At 34.6% G+C, this 16,537-nt stretch overlaps 2 protein-coding genes across 8 annotated transcripts in view; one reads left to right on the forward strand and one right to left on the reverse strand.

Annotated features, from left to right (window-relative positions):
* The window catches only part of LOC106626509 (uncharacterized), a 32,129-nt gene extending 17,634 nt beyond the window's left edge, over positions 1-14,495 (forward strand). For 4 of the 5 annotated variants that reach the window (XM_014246349.3, XM_014246331.3, XM_014246324.3 and 1 more), the window contains 6 exons: positions 4,250-5,481; positions 5,544-5,779; positions 10,069-10,195; positions 11,850-12,016; positions 13,109-13,479; positions 13,545-14,495. In XM_014246349.3, coding sequence (XP_014101824.2) covers positions 4,479-5,481; positions 5,544-5,779; positions 10,069-10,195; positions 11,850-12,016; positions 13,109-13,479; positions 13,545-13,716 — 2,076 coding nt within the window. In that variant the 5' untranslated portion in view covers positions 4,250-4,478 and the 3' untranslated portion in view covers positions 13,717-14,495. The remainder of the gene's footprint in view (positions 1-4,249; positions 5,482-5,543; positions 5,780-10,068; positions 10,196-11,849; positions 12,017-13,108; positions 13,480-13,544) is intronic. The other variant, XM_014246363.3, reaches the window with a different exon arrangement.
* RhoGAP15B (RhoGAP_ARAP and RA_ARAPs domain-containing protein RhoGAP15B) overlaps positions 14,056-16,537 on the reverse strand; it is a 31,584-nt gene continuing 29,102 nt past the window's right edge. For all 3 annotated transcript variants that reach the window (XM_014246222.3, XM_014246216.3, XM_014246209.3), the window contains exons 7-9: positions 16,386-16,520; positions 14,881-15,404; positions 14,056-14,754 (exon numbers count right to left, since the gene is read on the reverse strand). In XM_014246222.3, the coding sequence (XP_014101697.2) occupies positions 14,619-14,754; positions 14,881-15,404; positions 16,386-16,520 (795 nt within the window). In that variant the 3' untranslated portion in view covers positions 14,056-14,618. The remainder of the gene's footprint in view (positions 14,755-14,880; positions 15,405-16,385; positions 16,521-16,537) is intronic.

A 16,537-nucleotide genomic window follows, 5' to 3' on the forward strand; every position in this document is an offset into this window, starting at 1 on the left:
AAAAATATACCGTAACTCTTTCTTTTTTTTGCTATATTGCACTTTAACGTTGACATTTTTTATTTATTAGAGAGCTCTTGTTTTCTTAAATTGTAGATGGTGACAAATAATTTTACGTAACAAATTCCTCTTGAGTTTTGGAATAGTTTGAATCAGAAACAAACAAAAATTTCGATAGCCTCTCTTCATCTGGTTTCTTAATACATTGGGTGTCTCTATAATCATCTTCTATAATAATATCTTGTAGGGCCACACAGGTATTAGCTGAAACCTATTCGATGCTTTTGGTATTTTAAAATCTTTCAAATCTACGATATGTTAGAGTCCCAATGCTTTATGCGAAATGCAAAGCGAGATTTCAACAAGAGACTCGACTTTTAATAATACTATAGTTATTTTTCGCTAATGTTAATTAGTAATTCCAAAAGCAACTCTGACATACAAGTATAATGCTAAAATAATTTCAAAAGCTACTTCCACTTCTGACTGCAGAAATCGAGAGAGTAATTCATATATAACTTTTGCTCCGCTTTTCTCCAGACTATTGCTTTGATGGAAAAAATTTATTTATGCTTTTGTATGAGTTCCTTAATATCGAGGCGAAGCAAAGCTAAGCGAAGCAAAATGTTGGGCAACTCTCATCTTTCTATGCTTTAACAAACAGCAGTCGCCATTTTTATTAAAGAGCAGCACGAAAAGCAAGGGTTCAGTCTGTCCCACCCGATGTTTTCTACGCTTTTTTCTGTAGTATTAACTGTCAAATAAAGTAAGGAAAATTTTGTAAATCAGTCATTTCTGTCAGTCTTAACCTCTCTTTCATTGAAGATCTTGTAACCTTGAAAATTCGCATTGAGAGAATCAGAAAACGTCAAAGAAATGTATTCAGGAGTTCTATGAGCTTGCATTTTTTTTTTTGGATATCAATATTCCTATTTGCCAGCATCAAATATTTCTGTTACACCTCTCAATCCCTACAGGGTATTTTCATATCTACAAGTGAATAGCCATTCGCTTACATCGATAGAAGTCTACCTATATATACCTTGTAAGTATATATGTATTATTATTATACATATTTACACATTCAAATATATATTCCTTGCCTTCGTTTGGCACTATCATAGATTCTATGATTCTGTGGTAAACAATTAGATAATGTTTACAAATTTGTTGGCAACGAAAGAGACGCGCGCCATTCTGTAGGCCTCGTGCAGTCTTCCTTGGGCGTTACGGTATTGACAAAGGCGCAACCCACAAATATATATAATTTGTTTACGTAAAACAATGCTGTTTCTTGCCGCAATAGCTTTCTGCCGGAATTAATTAAAAATCAAATAAATTATTTGCTTTATTGGTGTAAGCTGATTTTTTAATAAAAATCAAGTTCGTTTTTCGACAAGCGATTCGGAATATTTCTGGCACGTACTACATGAGGGCAATGTACTATATTCATGCTTTTGTATGTACTTACATATTTTTATATATATCAGATTGTTTGTGTGCATGTTCACTTGTAATTTTTGTGTGCAACATGCTGGAAATATTTTGTGTGTTCCAAATAACTAATTGAAATTTTTGAAATTCGAAATCATAAATACTTTTTCGCATACAAATGTAGGCAACTTCAATTATTTGTTGATGTTGGAATGTGTGTCAGGAAAATTTACATACAATTTTATTAACATTCCGCCAAATAAACTAAAACCACCATATATATATAAAAGTATAAATTCAAGTTTGTGCGAATTTTGAAATATTAATACTAAATTTCATTGTAAAGATTAAAAAAAACAAATCGGTCCTAAAGAAGTATATTGTATGGTGAACAATTTAGAGGATAGATAGAAAATAGGTGTGAACAACATTTTGCGTTATATTATATATAAGGAGCTGGCGGCTAAATTTTTCCCAGAGGAGACTGTATTTGATATTTGCATGTTACGTGAAGATATGAACGATTTACAACTATTTTAGTCCTATACACTTATTATATATAATTAAAGGCAACATTGTAATATGTCAGAGGAAGTATGTAATACTTTTTTTCTCGATATTCTTCTTTCGTATCACATTTTTTAACTTAATTCGATTATATTATTCGACATAATTGCCATAGAAAACGATAAACCTGGTGATAGCATTCATTCTCAGCCATTGCCTCTTCATTTTCATAGTTAAGCGCTCCTAGTGGTTATGTATGCTATCTGTACGAATGCCGAGCTACGTCAATATCGACATTAAAAGTATTTTCATAAATTCCATCGGCTGTTCTGAGTTGTTTTAAAACTTCTATGTCACTGCGGGTTTTGGCGGGATCAATAATAAGAGGAGCTGAATCAACCGTATAGTATAAAGGAGCTTCTAGAAACAAAAATTTTCGTTATAATGGTTTAAATACCCAAAATTATATTCAAAGATCAAAACAGTTAAATAGTATAACTTACTGACTGTTTGACTCTATATAACGAATTCTTGGTAAAGCTCACTATGGTATTCAAATGACAAGCATCATCTAGATTTTGGACCGCCATTGGCGTAGGGTTTTCGGTTTCGGCACATTTTTGGAACGCTGTTCGCTAGATTGTTGGACAGTTTCCATGTCATATTCATAAACCCACGATTTATAAATCAGGACTCTGCTACGTTGTCAAGCATTCTCTTCTACTTGACGTCGTTTTTGCGAAAGATTCAGGTCTGTTTGGTACGAATCTAGCATTGACACGCTTCATACCTAGAACATTAACGAAAATGTGTTGCGCTAATCCGTAAGGGATCTTGAGGTCCTCTTCTATATCTCAGATGCCAACACGATGACTTTTAAGCACTGTTTCTTTAACTTTGTCAATTTTATCGTCATTAACAACTGTGTAAGAACGACTCGCATGAAATAAGTTTTCGATGACTTTACGACCTTTACTGAACGCTGTCTGCCAGTCAAATACTTGTGTTAGTAATAAAGTAGACTTTTCAAAACACGTCTGCTATTTCACTGAATACGTAGTCGTAATTGCATTGGAAACACCAAATTTTTAGAAAATTTGTTGTTAAATTATTTTTTCCATTGTAAAAGTCGTTAGAAAAATTTTAGCATTGTTAACAAACACCTGTGAAACACATACACACTACTGTGAAACACATATACACCACACATAACGACATCACCACACCCAACAAGATAATACTACACAGGATATCACCCGACACCACCAACCAACAAAAAGTATGGTCACCGTAGCAGATTCACCTCATTCGACACGCCAACATTCCCGATCCCCACATCAACTCCAATTACATTCATTTCAATCTCATTCAATACAAACGCGATCCTGAGTACCACGCCAATTCAATTCGAGTTCCTTTTCTGATTTTACTGGAAACCGCTTCGAACGCGCATGTCTAGACTCCTTATATCGAGTGCCTGGCCACAGCGATACAGCAGCTGTAAGGCTGATGAGCTTGCTAGGACAGCTACTTCAGTCTCAATAACTGCGGAATGTTTGGGCCTCAGGCCAGCTCAGCAAGCGTTGGTCAACTACCAATAGCTGTGCAGTCGCAAAAACTTTCTGATTCAGGGTAAATCGTAAGAGGTCTAGTGAACTCTACGCTCTCAGCAAAGTCCACCTTTTAATGGTTATAGAAGTTTTAACTGGACACAGCAAAAAAATTGGGATCTCATATTTTTAGACATCCAGATGAAATAGAGGTAATAAAAATAAAACAACCAAGCAGATTGGTAACAGGTTCAGGGCGTTTTGCGATAGCTTTTTTTTTTTTTTTGCTTTTGGCTTCACAAAGGATTGTACATAACAGTCTACGTTTGATCGTCCGCCATGCTGAGAGATCAGCAATCTAACCTAACGTAACCTAACCTAAAACAGTGGCAGATAATTAAGAGTTCTAGAAATCTAGCTGTTTCATGAAGTTTTTAGTTGATTATAACCAATATATGCTTCTTCTAAAGATCACCCTACTAAAAACATATATTTATATATAAAAATTCATTGATGTTATTTGCAATATGAAGGAAAACCTTAACGTGTTTATTTTGTCACAGTTATATGGTTCAATAAATTATATGATATAATTATACAATCAAGGCGTAAATAATTTGGGCTCATGCCATTAGATGTACCTATATATAATATATGTATTCAATGTTTTCCACAAACCAATTATAATATTTGTTATAATTCATATTGCGCTAAAAAGTATAATCAAGTTAATAGTTTTGAGTTATTTCCTATTTCAGTCTTTTTCACACACACCACACACAAATTGCTTTGGGCTTCATAGCTCAGTACGCGGTAATGAGCTGAGTTAATTAGTTGCTTACATATAAAATTCATACCTGAAAATACACACTCACACAAACATATATGAATTGATAGCTGAGAGAAGAAGAAGAAGAGACAAATAATATACAGGGTTTAATGAGAACCTGACAAAACGGGCCGATACGAGCATACAGTCGAGACATTATGGAAGTGTATGACGACAGGCCGGTGAGTGTCTACGACAATTTGAAAACGACGCCGAACAACATACACACAAGCACGCCGAAAGCCGTAAAGAGAGGTAACACAGTGCCGTCTCCAGCTGCATCGCCGTTGTCAACACGCAGAGCAGCAGCAACAGCAACAACAACAACGGTCGAAACCACCGCAGCGAATAGAGCAACTAGCTCACCCATTTACGCCGATATTGCATTCAAGTTTAATGACAACAACCAACTAACAAATCAGCAGTCACAACAACCGCACCTAAAGCAACAGCCACAACAACAACAACCGCTTCCGCGCTTGACTCAGCAATACGCGCAACAGTCGACCGCGCAATCGTTGGCGTCAAACTTCACTGACCAAGCACCAACAACAACAGCAACAGCACAACATTTTGCAACGAACACAACGCTGCCAACACAGAGTAACAACTACACTAACAGCAGTAATCAGCGGTTAATACAAGCGAACGCGTCGCTTACCTTGCCAGCCCCAGCTCCAGCTCCCGCTTCCGCTCTAGCATCAGCACCAATCAAAGCGTTTACAACAGCAACGCCAGCAGCCATGTCAACGACGACAACGTCAGCGATGGCGTCTACGGTGGCAGCACCTAGGAATGCAAGTCCGGCACAGAGACCGCTTAGTCAACATTCGCAATCGGAACTATACGAAGCCAGTCAGAGTATAGCTGCAGTGAAAGCCGCATTAAATGATGCTAAATCGAAATTTTTCGGCTTAAACGGTTACGCGCAAGATCATCCACACAACAACACATACAGTGCTAACGAATCTCGGCCGCTGCAGCAAAGAGCCATCGTGCCACGCCTACTCATCGACAATCAATATCCAAAAGTACAAATCGTGACTACAGCGCCCACACCGCCGCCAAAGAGCCAACCCAAGTATCAGAATATACCGGAGAATAGCGCCATATTCCGCAATAACGCCGAGACGCCACCCGAATTGCCGCCGAAGCCACCAGGTGAGTTAATGTTTGCCATAAAATTTGATGTTCAACTCTTTATCGACATTTAATTATAATAGTGGAAGCAGTTGCGGTGCCGTCGAGAATGATTGCCACAACTCCGCCCACACAAACTGATGGCGCCGTGTCTACAACACCCAACTCAGCTGCGTTCTCAACTAGCTCAAGGCAATCGAATACACCGTCACCATCGCCATCATCACCATCCGATGCGGCCAAGGTATCGTTGTCATCCTCACATGCAGCGTACAAGCAAATACCGATAAATGATATTGACACTACGCAGCCATCACAAGTGAGTAAAAGAAACCTTGTACGTCTGCATAGTATTATAGTGTGTCTAATTATGGTTAAGAGCTAATTTTTAAGCTGTAAGTTTAAAGCGACAGTTTAATAAGCCGAAGACTTTTTGAAATTTTCGCTTTGTAGCCTTAAATACAACACTTCTTCTGTCAGCTGTCATTTTATGTCAAATTTTGTGCTGGTTAAGTCATTAAGTTTATCGTTGACAGCCATTGAAGATACAATTTTTTGCAAACTTTGGTAAAAATTAAAAATAAATAAATAGGGTGATATAAGGTTTTTTTATTACATTAAACCCCTAAAAACCATCATGAAAACTTTTTTTGCTTTAATTTAATCTAAGTTGTTCAAAGTTACATTGAAAGTGGTAAAAATGGTCCGCGAATTGTCAAATATTATTAATGCAGTTGGAGAGATTCTGTATTAAAGCAAACATTAACCAGATCATGTGTGTTAAGGGCTCCAATATAAAATCTCATAATTTACGCTATAATTCCGCCTTCCTGTTTAAGTATCCCTGTATACGATTTCCAAACCAAATATCAAAGCATGCAGCCCTAAAGTCAAAATCATAGATTAGATCTATTTCTTTAAAGGAAAAATTATAAAATAAAATAGACTCATACACAATTTGTTGTATTTACTTTATTTGAAAATATGTCAAATTATTCATATATGCACCAAAACTTAGTCAGTGCATACTATCTCAAATGTAAAATATTATGAACATGGTTTTCGGAATTTTCCACAAAAATTCATCTATACCTAAATTTTTGATCTCATAAGAGAGTTAGACTAATTTTGTGCACTTTTTGCGGATCTTAAGCCTTTACCTCATCACTTTTTCATAGATCATAATTTAAATATGTAAATATTTAAAAAAATATTTAGTTCTCAAATATATGTAGCTTAACTAGTAAATTGTATATCTAGTGTTATCGCAGCCGTCTTCGATTCGCCACAATTCTGCTCACTATATTTGAGTTTAACTCATTTGTTAAGTAATTTACTTGCGAAAGCAACAACATGCAGATGAACTCAATATAAGTGAGTATGCTGTGACATAATTTAATAATTTAATTTACTTGATGATGGCTTCTATTTGATTTATACTAGTTGTTTGTTCGATTTGTCAACTTTTTATAGTGTCTACTATTTAATGATGAAATGTGTACTTCAAAAAACTATTTTATTTAAAGTTTGAAAAATACTCAAATGTAAATCTAAGTAACTATGATATACACATATTTTATATATATATGTATATCTAAGTAAATAATTGTACTGTGCACAATATCGATAAATTATTATTATTAAGTGTTTAGGGTAGTGACAAATATGTTAACTCAATTACAAAACTACTCTATTTTAGCGATATATTTAACAGGCGCTCAGTGAATTCATACATTATTTATATTTTAAGTGAATAAAAGCATTATTTTTAATATGTTTGGTATAAAATAATGTATGCTAACATATATAGATTTAAATTATTATTAGTGAAAATAGAAATATTTAAATTATTTTATAAAATATATTTACACAGACATATAATATATGAAAATACTAGGTGTGGTTAATCATGTTATTAATCTAAGCATAAAATAGCGATTATTAATGATTAATGACTGATGTAAGGCATCTTGCCCTGCATAAAGGAGAGTGGTTCGAAAAATAATTCACCTCGACGATTTGGATTTCTCAGTCAGCCAAAAGTTGTTTTGACTTGACAGAGTTATTTTGAATTACAAACAAATATATAGATATATGGTAAAATAATAAACATAAACTATCATCAATGAAAATTTTTACAACAACAAATACACATATGTTTTGACATGTTTTTCTTACCGCAAACAACAATACTTCTTTTGTGCGTTGTTTTGTGTGCCCGCTGTTATCACTTCGCGTATTTTTCACCAGCACTCAAGGTCATCTAACTCATTAACAGCTGTGAAGATCAGCTGCAGACCAACAACATCAACACAAATACCTGCGTCTTCTGCGCTAACAATAAAATTGCAAATCGATAACAACTACAATTGCTAGTTGAGGAATGTAAACAAGTCAACATATATACATACATACATAATATAACATATATAATATATAAAAATATATTTGTACACACTTTGTAAACAACTTAAAACTTAAAACTTACTATAAAAGGTCCTTACATTTCCCAGAAGAATGGTAGTAGCATTTGCACCGCGCTTTCGACATCAACATTTCTAAGTTCGAAATTTAAACAAAAATGGAAAAAATAAGCGCTTTTTTCTGCTTTTTACTACAAATTTCGCTGGCATCGTTTATTGTGGATTTTTACGTACAAATAACAATCGTCCTGGAGCGATTTCGTTTGCTTCGTATAAAGATTTATGTAGCTGAGCTCATGCGTCATGATAAAATATTGGAATTAAGTACGAGTGAGTTTGGAGATTTCGGTAAGTTGCCGTTATGCTCAAAGCCGGCAATAAGAAAATGTTACGTTGAAACGCCTAGAAGTAGATATCCAATGCTGAGATTGCAACATGAAATGTGTAAATTTCGTGGAGGAGATTGTCAACATTATGCCGGAGTTCGCCGGAGGCTTGAATTGTAGATTTGTAAAATATATTATATGTATATGTAATTAGTATTAAATATGAATAATAACAGCACTGTATTTCTATGTTAATATAAAATAAATATTAAAGTCGTAAATACCTATACTATGAAATATTTAGAAATGGTTTTAATTATAAAATATATAATTTTTCAAATTAAGATTTAGTTACTTAAGACCTCAGATAAAGCAGAGATGGTATACATAATAAAATGTTAAAAAAAATATTTTCCAAAATATTTAGTATGAATATATACTATATCTATAGAGCTTAAGGCCCTTGTTATTCAAAACGAAAACAAAATAAGAGAATACAAGTTGCGTAATAATTTCGAAAACTAATCCAATACTTGATAATAAACGTAAGATTGACAACGAAAACGTCATAAAATTTGGCTTGTCAAACGCCAGAACTAAATTTCTTTTTATGAGTATTTGGGTATTTCTGCTCTACTCTACTTCCGCAATAATGGTTTGGACGAATTGAATGTTACAATAACCTAAAACGATCCTGCTTAATATTCGGTGAAGAATTGCAACTAAGATTGAGTAACAAATTCTTTTAATTCAATAGCAATTATATGACCCCGGTCAGAGTTGATTATTTAGACATACGAAATAGTGTAATCATACTTTTGGCTTGTAAGTGTAGAGTTACTGAGCTCTGTTCACTGAAAATTCAACAAGTTGATCGGATATACCTTCCTCGTTCTATCTCATAATCATCCAGCCCGAAATAGATATCTTAAGGATCCAGTGGAGTTATCGCTAAAAGTCGCGCCGTATTTTTATCACACTTATAAATGCAGTAATTCTCAAATCCTCTCTGCACTAATTCTAAATTCTGATCGCTGGCGATGGAATTAAGTTTTCTACTCCGTTTGGCTCTGATCTGTTTTGGGGCTCATAGCACCTGTGGTCTAAGAAAGACAAAAGTTTGACAGTGTTATCAATATTTTCGGTGATTAATTTGAAATTTAGAAGCCTTTCCCGAATGACCATTGAGATGTGATCTTTATTAAGTTGGTTGGATGATAGAAGGGTACCTATGAATACCAGAAAGCCTTATTTACAGTTAATAAATTTTAACACATTTTTCGAGTTTTTCTACCCTTACAGTCCAAAATCCAAAATCTTTTCGTTTAGTGGATAAATAATAAATTGCGGTATCTATATACTAGTGGCATTTCAAGAGCTGAGATATTCTCTAGTCCATAGCTTGAAAGAACGTTCACTAGATTAGAAGACATTAACCGACATCAAACGACAACACAAATAGTTGAATGCGTTGAAATTACAATTTTCACCTATTTCTTATTTATCACAATTATTTTGTGCCATTTTATTCAAAGGTTAGGGAGTATGAATCACAAATATAAATTTTTTCTGAATTCCTTCTGATTCTCGCCACTATCTTCAATTATTGTTTCTTCGAAGGGATGCTTCTGCTGAACTTCATCCAAGAACGATGGAAATAGGTCAAGTAGTTATAGGTTACATTGCGAGTACTTTTTCAGTTATTAGGTTTTCATTTAATAACTGAAGTAGTGTATTTTTAGGCCAGATCTTTATTACCACTTATTTCGTTTATTATGTTAGCTCATACTTAAAATGTAATTATTCTTAAGAAGTTTGATTATAGAACATTTATAATTTCTGCATTTTTTTGATTTTAGGCCGTCTACATGTCCACCACAGTACCGCAGAATATAAAAGGTAGTAAAATTGCCGGACGACATACTCCAACAAGAAATAGTTTAAGGCACAGTCGCATGCTAGTTGTAAATAATAAAACATATCCAGGTAAGTGGCAAGGTGCTTGTTCTGTCTATAAGTAACACTTAGTAACAAATTAGAAAAAAAATTTTAAATGCTAACACCTAGAAAAATAGCTTTTGACATGTGGCTTTTAATTTGCGGCGCACTGTACTTACTTTAATTTAACTTATTTTATTTTTTGTAGTACAATTTAGCGTGCAAATTTATCGGTATGTACATATGTATACTTTTAATGCTAATACACGCAAGACTTTTAAAACAACTTGCTAACTTTAATTACTACTAGAAAATTAATCCTAATAGTCTGTTGTTTATAAATCCTTCTATTACTAATGCACCATTTAATGTTAACCTATAATTATTAAGCTTTATAATTATATAAATATACCTACTTCGGCGAATGCAAAAGTTTATTATCACAAGAGATGGGGAGATATCGATAAATATCGATTATTGCAAATTTGTGTGTAGAATAAACTAAATTTTTAGTACAATATTCACAGTTATGAAATATCAAGCTAAATTGGTTGTACCGCTTTTGTACCGTATATGTACCTGACAAAAGAATGGAAGACTAGAAGTCAAAAATCGATAATAGTAAATATCCAGTTAAAAATATGTGTACCGTTTTCGTACCGTGTTTGTACCCAACATAAATATACATATCCAAAAGTCTTTACTTATATTGAGACGGAAATAAAAATAGCAGTTATAGTATATCGAGCTTAAGCTAGTTGTACCGTTTTTGTACCCGACACAAGAATGGAATACCCGCAGCCGAAAACACATAATAATAATAAATGTCGAGCCAATACGGTAAATTTACCCAACATTCAGAAGAGAATATAAAATATCCAGTTATGCTATGTCGAACATAAAATATTTTTGCCGTTTTTGTACCGTATTTGCCGTTATTTGTACGCGACATAAGAATAATGGGTTCAAAGTCGGAAATCTATAAAAAAAAAATTCCCAACTTAAAATTTGGGTACCGTTTTTGTACCTTATTTATATCCAATATGAAAATGCATCGGTCAAGGCCTGAGCTTAAAATATAATTATAATTATTATATAACTTTTTCAACTATGAAATGTCAAACTTACAATAATTATACCGTATTAACACCTCATTGCTTCACTATATAAGACCTATGCACCAGCGTTTAAATCCGTTCCCACCCATATGCTGACACACATACGAAATCAAGAATCTTAATAGACTCACTAACAATTAAGTGTAATCTACTATATAATAGAGTTCAAACTAACATAAACAACTAAATATATAAGTCCATTTGCTTTTGTTGTAATTGCCCTACCACTTTACTATGATATACTAATTTCATTTCCATAACGGTCTTCATAACTAACAACTATCATTTAATAATCTACTTACGTCAAGTTTAATATTTTTCTGACATATATAGTAAGACGTAATCCCGTAGTAATTAACCCCAACAAATCTAGTTTTAATGTTAATAACCAGATTTTGTTGTAGTCAGTCGGTCTAATAGGTCCCCAAGCAAGTGAGCGCGGTTAGTAGACGACAAACTCTTACAGCATACACAACAGATCACTTATACTGGATTTATTTGCATCAGATAAACACTTACATAAATATATTTGTTTATATATTATCAGCATATATTTTCTATAATGGACCCCTCTTTGTACACAGCCACTCAGCATCCCAATCCAATGAGTTTTAAATATCCGAATCTTGCCCGCTGGTTGCTTATACTGGAGATAATAGTTGGTCTACTAATATCATTCCTAGCAATTTGGATATTCTGTTTAGCGCCCAATACGGCCATACAATATAATCCATATTGGAGCGGTTTAGTGGTGAGTAAATTCGCATTGATTTGATTTATATACTAAAATGCCAGATTTAATCGTTGAAAAGTAAAAAAATTGTGAGTCTTTTGTTATTTGTCTTCGAATAAGCCCAGAGCGTTTTAATTAACTGGATTTAATTAGAAAATTAATAATTGTAATAAGTGAAAGTGTGAGCTCCCAAGTGTTTAAGCCTTGATCTCGCAAACGCGGGACAATTAAAAGAGAATTGTGGGGTGATTCTCGTCTTCTACCGTACAGCTTTTGGCGTCCGGTACGTACGCTTTCTTGGCAGGCATTGATATTTTGATGCTAAATGGGTGCTGGATTGGAATTTCAAAAACCGTTAGCTTCCACAGTAAGAGCTAAACCATTCCTTGTTGTTCAAGAAATACAGAATACTAACATTTAAAAAATTTTATCTTATGCCTCATTTAAACCGTCCATCCTGGACTTCTTAAAACTTCGAGCCAAAGTCAAAATTCCGTATCTGTGGCACTTTTATTTTTAAACTTTTCATGTTTAAAGGCTTCCGCTACTTTATTTTAAACCCCAGTTAAACATTCTGTCATCGAAGTGCGCACACCGAATGCATATCAAGTTTGAAATCTTTTAAATTTATGGAACAAGCCTTGTTCTATGGACTTACTTTAATCCTTAAATTGGAACCCAGCAATTACTGCATGTCACACCTATCCAATCTACACTCATCCGAGGTCCAACTGAATCTACAAAAAAGTTCTGAGTTTTCAACTAGTACTACCTCGTCCACTATGTATTATAAGATATCTCAAAATAAAAAAATTAACTGGAGTTTCTGAAGCAATCTTTCAAACTCTTGTTGCGGTCGCCTCTGTCTCATGAGACTTCTTGAACTTCGGCTTGAAAATAACTCTGATGATGTGCTTTACCAATGCGCAGAAACTGAGTACCATTCAGATTTCAGGTCATCATAAATTTCGCTATTTTCAACATTCGGAGTTGGCTTAAAGTTTTGAAATATTCCATCCAAATATCCGCATTGTACCAGCTAACTATTCCTTATAAGAAATCTAAAATTGTATAACGGTTCTCAACAACTTTTCTCTACCGCCCACACAGCTCCTGCTCGCTGGCATTCTTGGACTTGTGCTTGTACGCTATCAGCGTATTAAACGTCACAAAGTACGCGAGAATTGTTTCAAATTTTTACGCGCCGACTCATACTTGCTAGCACTCTTGGCCGTCTTGCTATGCTGTGTGGCAGTCTTCTGCGCCGCCCTACACTATGCGCGCCTGTGCGCCGACGACACACACTGTGCCTCAACGAATATTTTGCTGGAGCATGGTTCCTGCACGTGCATCTTCAACGCAAACGAGGACGAGTTGGTGGCGCCGACGAATAGCAGTACGGCACAAGTGGCGAACGGGCTATTGGATGAAGAAGTGGTGCCGGAGCATTTCAACGATCAAAGCTACAAAGTGGAGTATCGGTAAGGGAACGGTTGGGAAGGATGGTGATTTCAGTTTGAGTAATTTATATATATATTGTTTACAGAGACTTGAGCTGCAAGGAGTTGCGCGGCGAATGGATAACCATACTGATCTTATCGATGACGCTCAACACTATTGGCTTTCTGTTCGCCTTTGCCTACACAGTGTTGTTGTTCTGCTGTCGTCACAGCGCTAAGCGTCCGTTCTACACCTCCGTCCATACCAGTACCTTTTAGACAAGGATTTGCTATAGTCTACAAATACGCACTCACACACGCACACAAATACAAAAACACACATACATACCTGTAGTATTTTTTAATTGTAGCGCTACATACATATCTATTAATATGTAATATAAATATAAATTTTTAAAAATCTGTTTCATAGTGCTGAGCTCATTTTATACAAAAATACATACTTATTTATGGAGTATGTTTACCATAGACATACATATGTCGTTGGCGCTTTGTACTTAATTCGCTTTTAAAAATAAGTTTTAACACTCTAACTTTCAACTGAAAAATTAAAAAAAATTTGTAAATGTAAAATTTTAATAAGAAACACGATTTGCATTATTTATAAAAAATACTTATTTATTTTAAATACGATATATATTTATTATTATTGTATTAATGCACTCACATACAAATAATTTTAAAATAATTGATTTCGAAAAAAAATTTATAATATTAAAAAAAATTTTTTTTAAATATTTTTAATAACCATTATGACTACCTTGACTTTGATAATTAATAATATACAAATACATACATATATATACATATGTAAATGCAAATGTAGTGAAATTGCATGAAAATTAATTGTAAATTCTCGAAAAAAATTTAAATATTGTTACATTGCAACATGTGGCAAGTACAATATGTTACCAACCATTTTGATATTAGAAACTAAAATAAAAAATATTTTACAATGCACACAGATAAAAACAAATTCATGAAATAATTGGAAATGGAAATGCTCAATAAATCGCAAATGATGTGCAGTTACTCAATGATGGCGTTTGATTTCACTTAAGCGTACCTTACTATGATTAAATGCATAGACTACCTAAATAACCTAAACTGCTAACTTATTTAGTAAAAAAAAAATATTACTTAATATTATTACACTGCGGCTACTTGAGAATAATTTCCGCCGGTGGCAGTATATTATCGCCATACAGACTATACCAAATGCTGGAGTACCAAATCGTGCGATCGACCCACTCACTGCCCGCTAGCACATGCCCAATAAACGGTGAATCGCGTGATCTACGAAAAAAAATTTTAATAAAAAAAAAATGTATTAAAAAAACTGTCAAAAAAATAGTTTATTAAATAAAAATAACTGTTAATTTAAACAACCCAAAATTTTACACACTATAACCAAAAACTAACCTCAAGATCTGCGTTTGCGTGCGCTCGACGAATGTGATCGCCCAGCTCCACGGGAAATCGCGTTTCTTCTCAAAACCCAAATATGCCGTTGTGCTGTGTAGGAAGATCTCGCGCACAATGGTGGTTTTGTCGTTTTTGTCTTTTTTCGATATCACAATTTTGCCGTCGCGCAATTCACATAGCAAGGATTTGAAGGACTTTGTACGATTATCGGCGAATTTCAATTCTTTGCCGGGTGTCACGGTTGCCAGATTTTTAACGGCACGTTGTACTTCACGTATTGTGTCGATCGGCTTGACAACGAGATAATTGTTTTTGCGATCATCCTCGGGCCAGTAGGACCAATTGAGCACAACGTCGAATACTTTTGTATCATGGTGTAGTGGACGTTCTAAGCAGTCGTTCAATATTACTTCGTGTAGTGATACTTGGTGGGTTGACATTTGCATTTTGGGCGCTAATTCGCGGCAGATGTCGTAGGCGGTGCGGGTGGGTGTGATTGTGACATTTACCTGATCTTTTTCCTGTTGAAAGAATTCGAATAAATAAAAATTTATAATAAAAAATCTTTAGAAGCCTCCGATGCATTCGCTTCAGTCCAAGTCATATGTTCAATAATACGATGACTCCGCCCGTTTAGTGGGATTACCGAGCCCGCTAAGGCGTCGGCATTAAATATGAGTGTTTTTAACAAGTCATTGTCTACGTATCGCAGTTTTTTGAAGAAAACGAGACAAAATCATCTCAATACTTCTTTCTTGACTGTTCTGCTCTTTCGATATCAAGTTACTCAACCTTAAGTCATCTCAAGCAGGCTTATAGAGTTCAAGGCGCATTGCCGATACTTGAGATCCAACATCAGGAGTTTTATTTGTTAACAAGGAGCTCGTCTTTAGCTATACCAGTGCATTCTCCGTCTCAGGATTCGGAAAACCTAACCGAACTTCACATCACATTAGGTATCCATAGATACCAGAAACATCATCCTTGGCTAATAAACCCTAGATATTTTCCACTATCAATAATTATAGGGATCAAGAGCTTTTAAAACTTGAATCAATATAGTCTTAAGGATATGTATTTTTCGGGAGGAAGATATGTATTTATAAAGGGTATAAGCCTACTTGTTAAGTCCAATTAAAAGAGAGGAGACCATACGACACCCCCTCGGACAGAAACAACTACAGAGACGGATTAAAAATGACTAATGGAGTGGGCGCAGTATCTTCTAGGCGGAAGTCTTTACGGTTATAAAAGTTAGCAACGCAGGAAACAACATAAAGCAGATTAACATACACGTCGATAGTCAGGATACTGATCATCCATCTGAGGACTAAATATCAGTAGGTCTATGTATGGCGTGGGAGACGCCCAGTGTAACCTAACCTTACCTAACCCTTTTTTTTAGCAAAAAAAAATTTAGATATAATTCTCCAACTCAAAATACAGAATCTCTTCTTTTTCATACTCACAATTTTCAACTCTACATGTAAGCTAATAATTACCTCGCTTGTGATCTCTGGTTTGGCATTTAGAACCACCCACATCTTCAAATCGCCCGATTTTTTCACAGAGTCTGCCATCGTTTCAGCGGCCGCGTAGTATTTTTGCAAGCACATCAGCATTTCTTGCTCTTTTTTCTAAAATAATTGATTAT

Source organism: Bactrocera oleae, chromosome 5 (assembly GCF_042242935.1).
Source record: "Bactrocera oleae isolate idBacOlea1 chromosome 5, idBacOlea1, whole genome shotgun sequence".
In the NCBI taxonomy this organism is placed as follows: domain Eukaryota; kingdom Metazoa; phylum Arthropoda; class Insecta; order Diptera; family Tephritidae; genus Bactrocera; species Bactrocera oleae.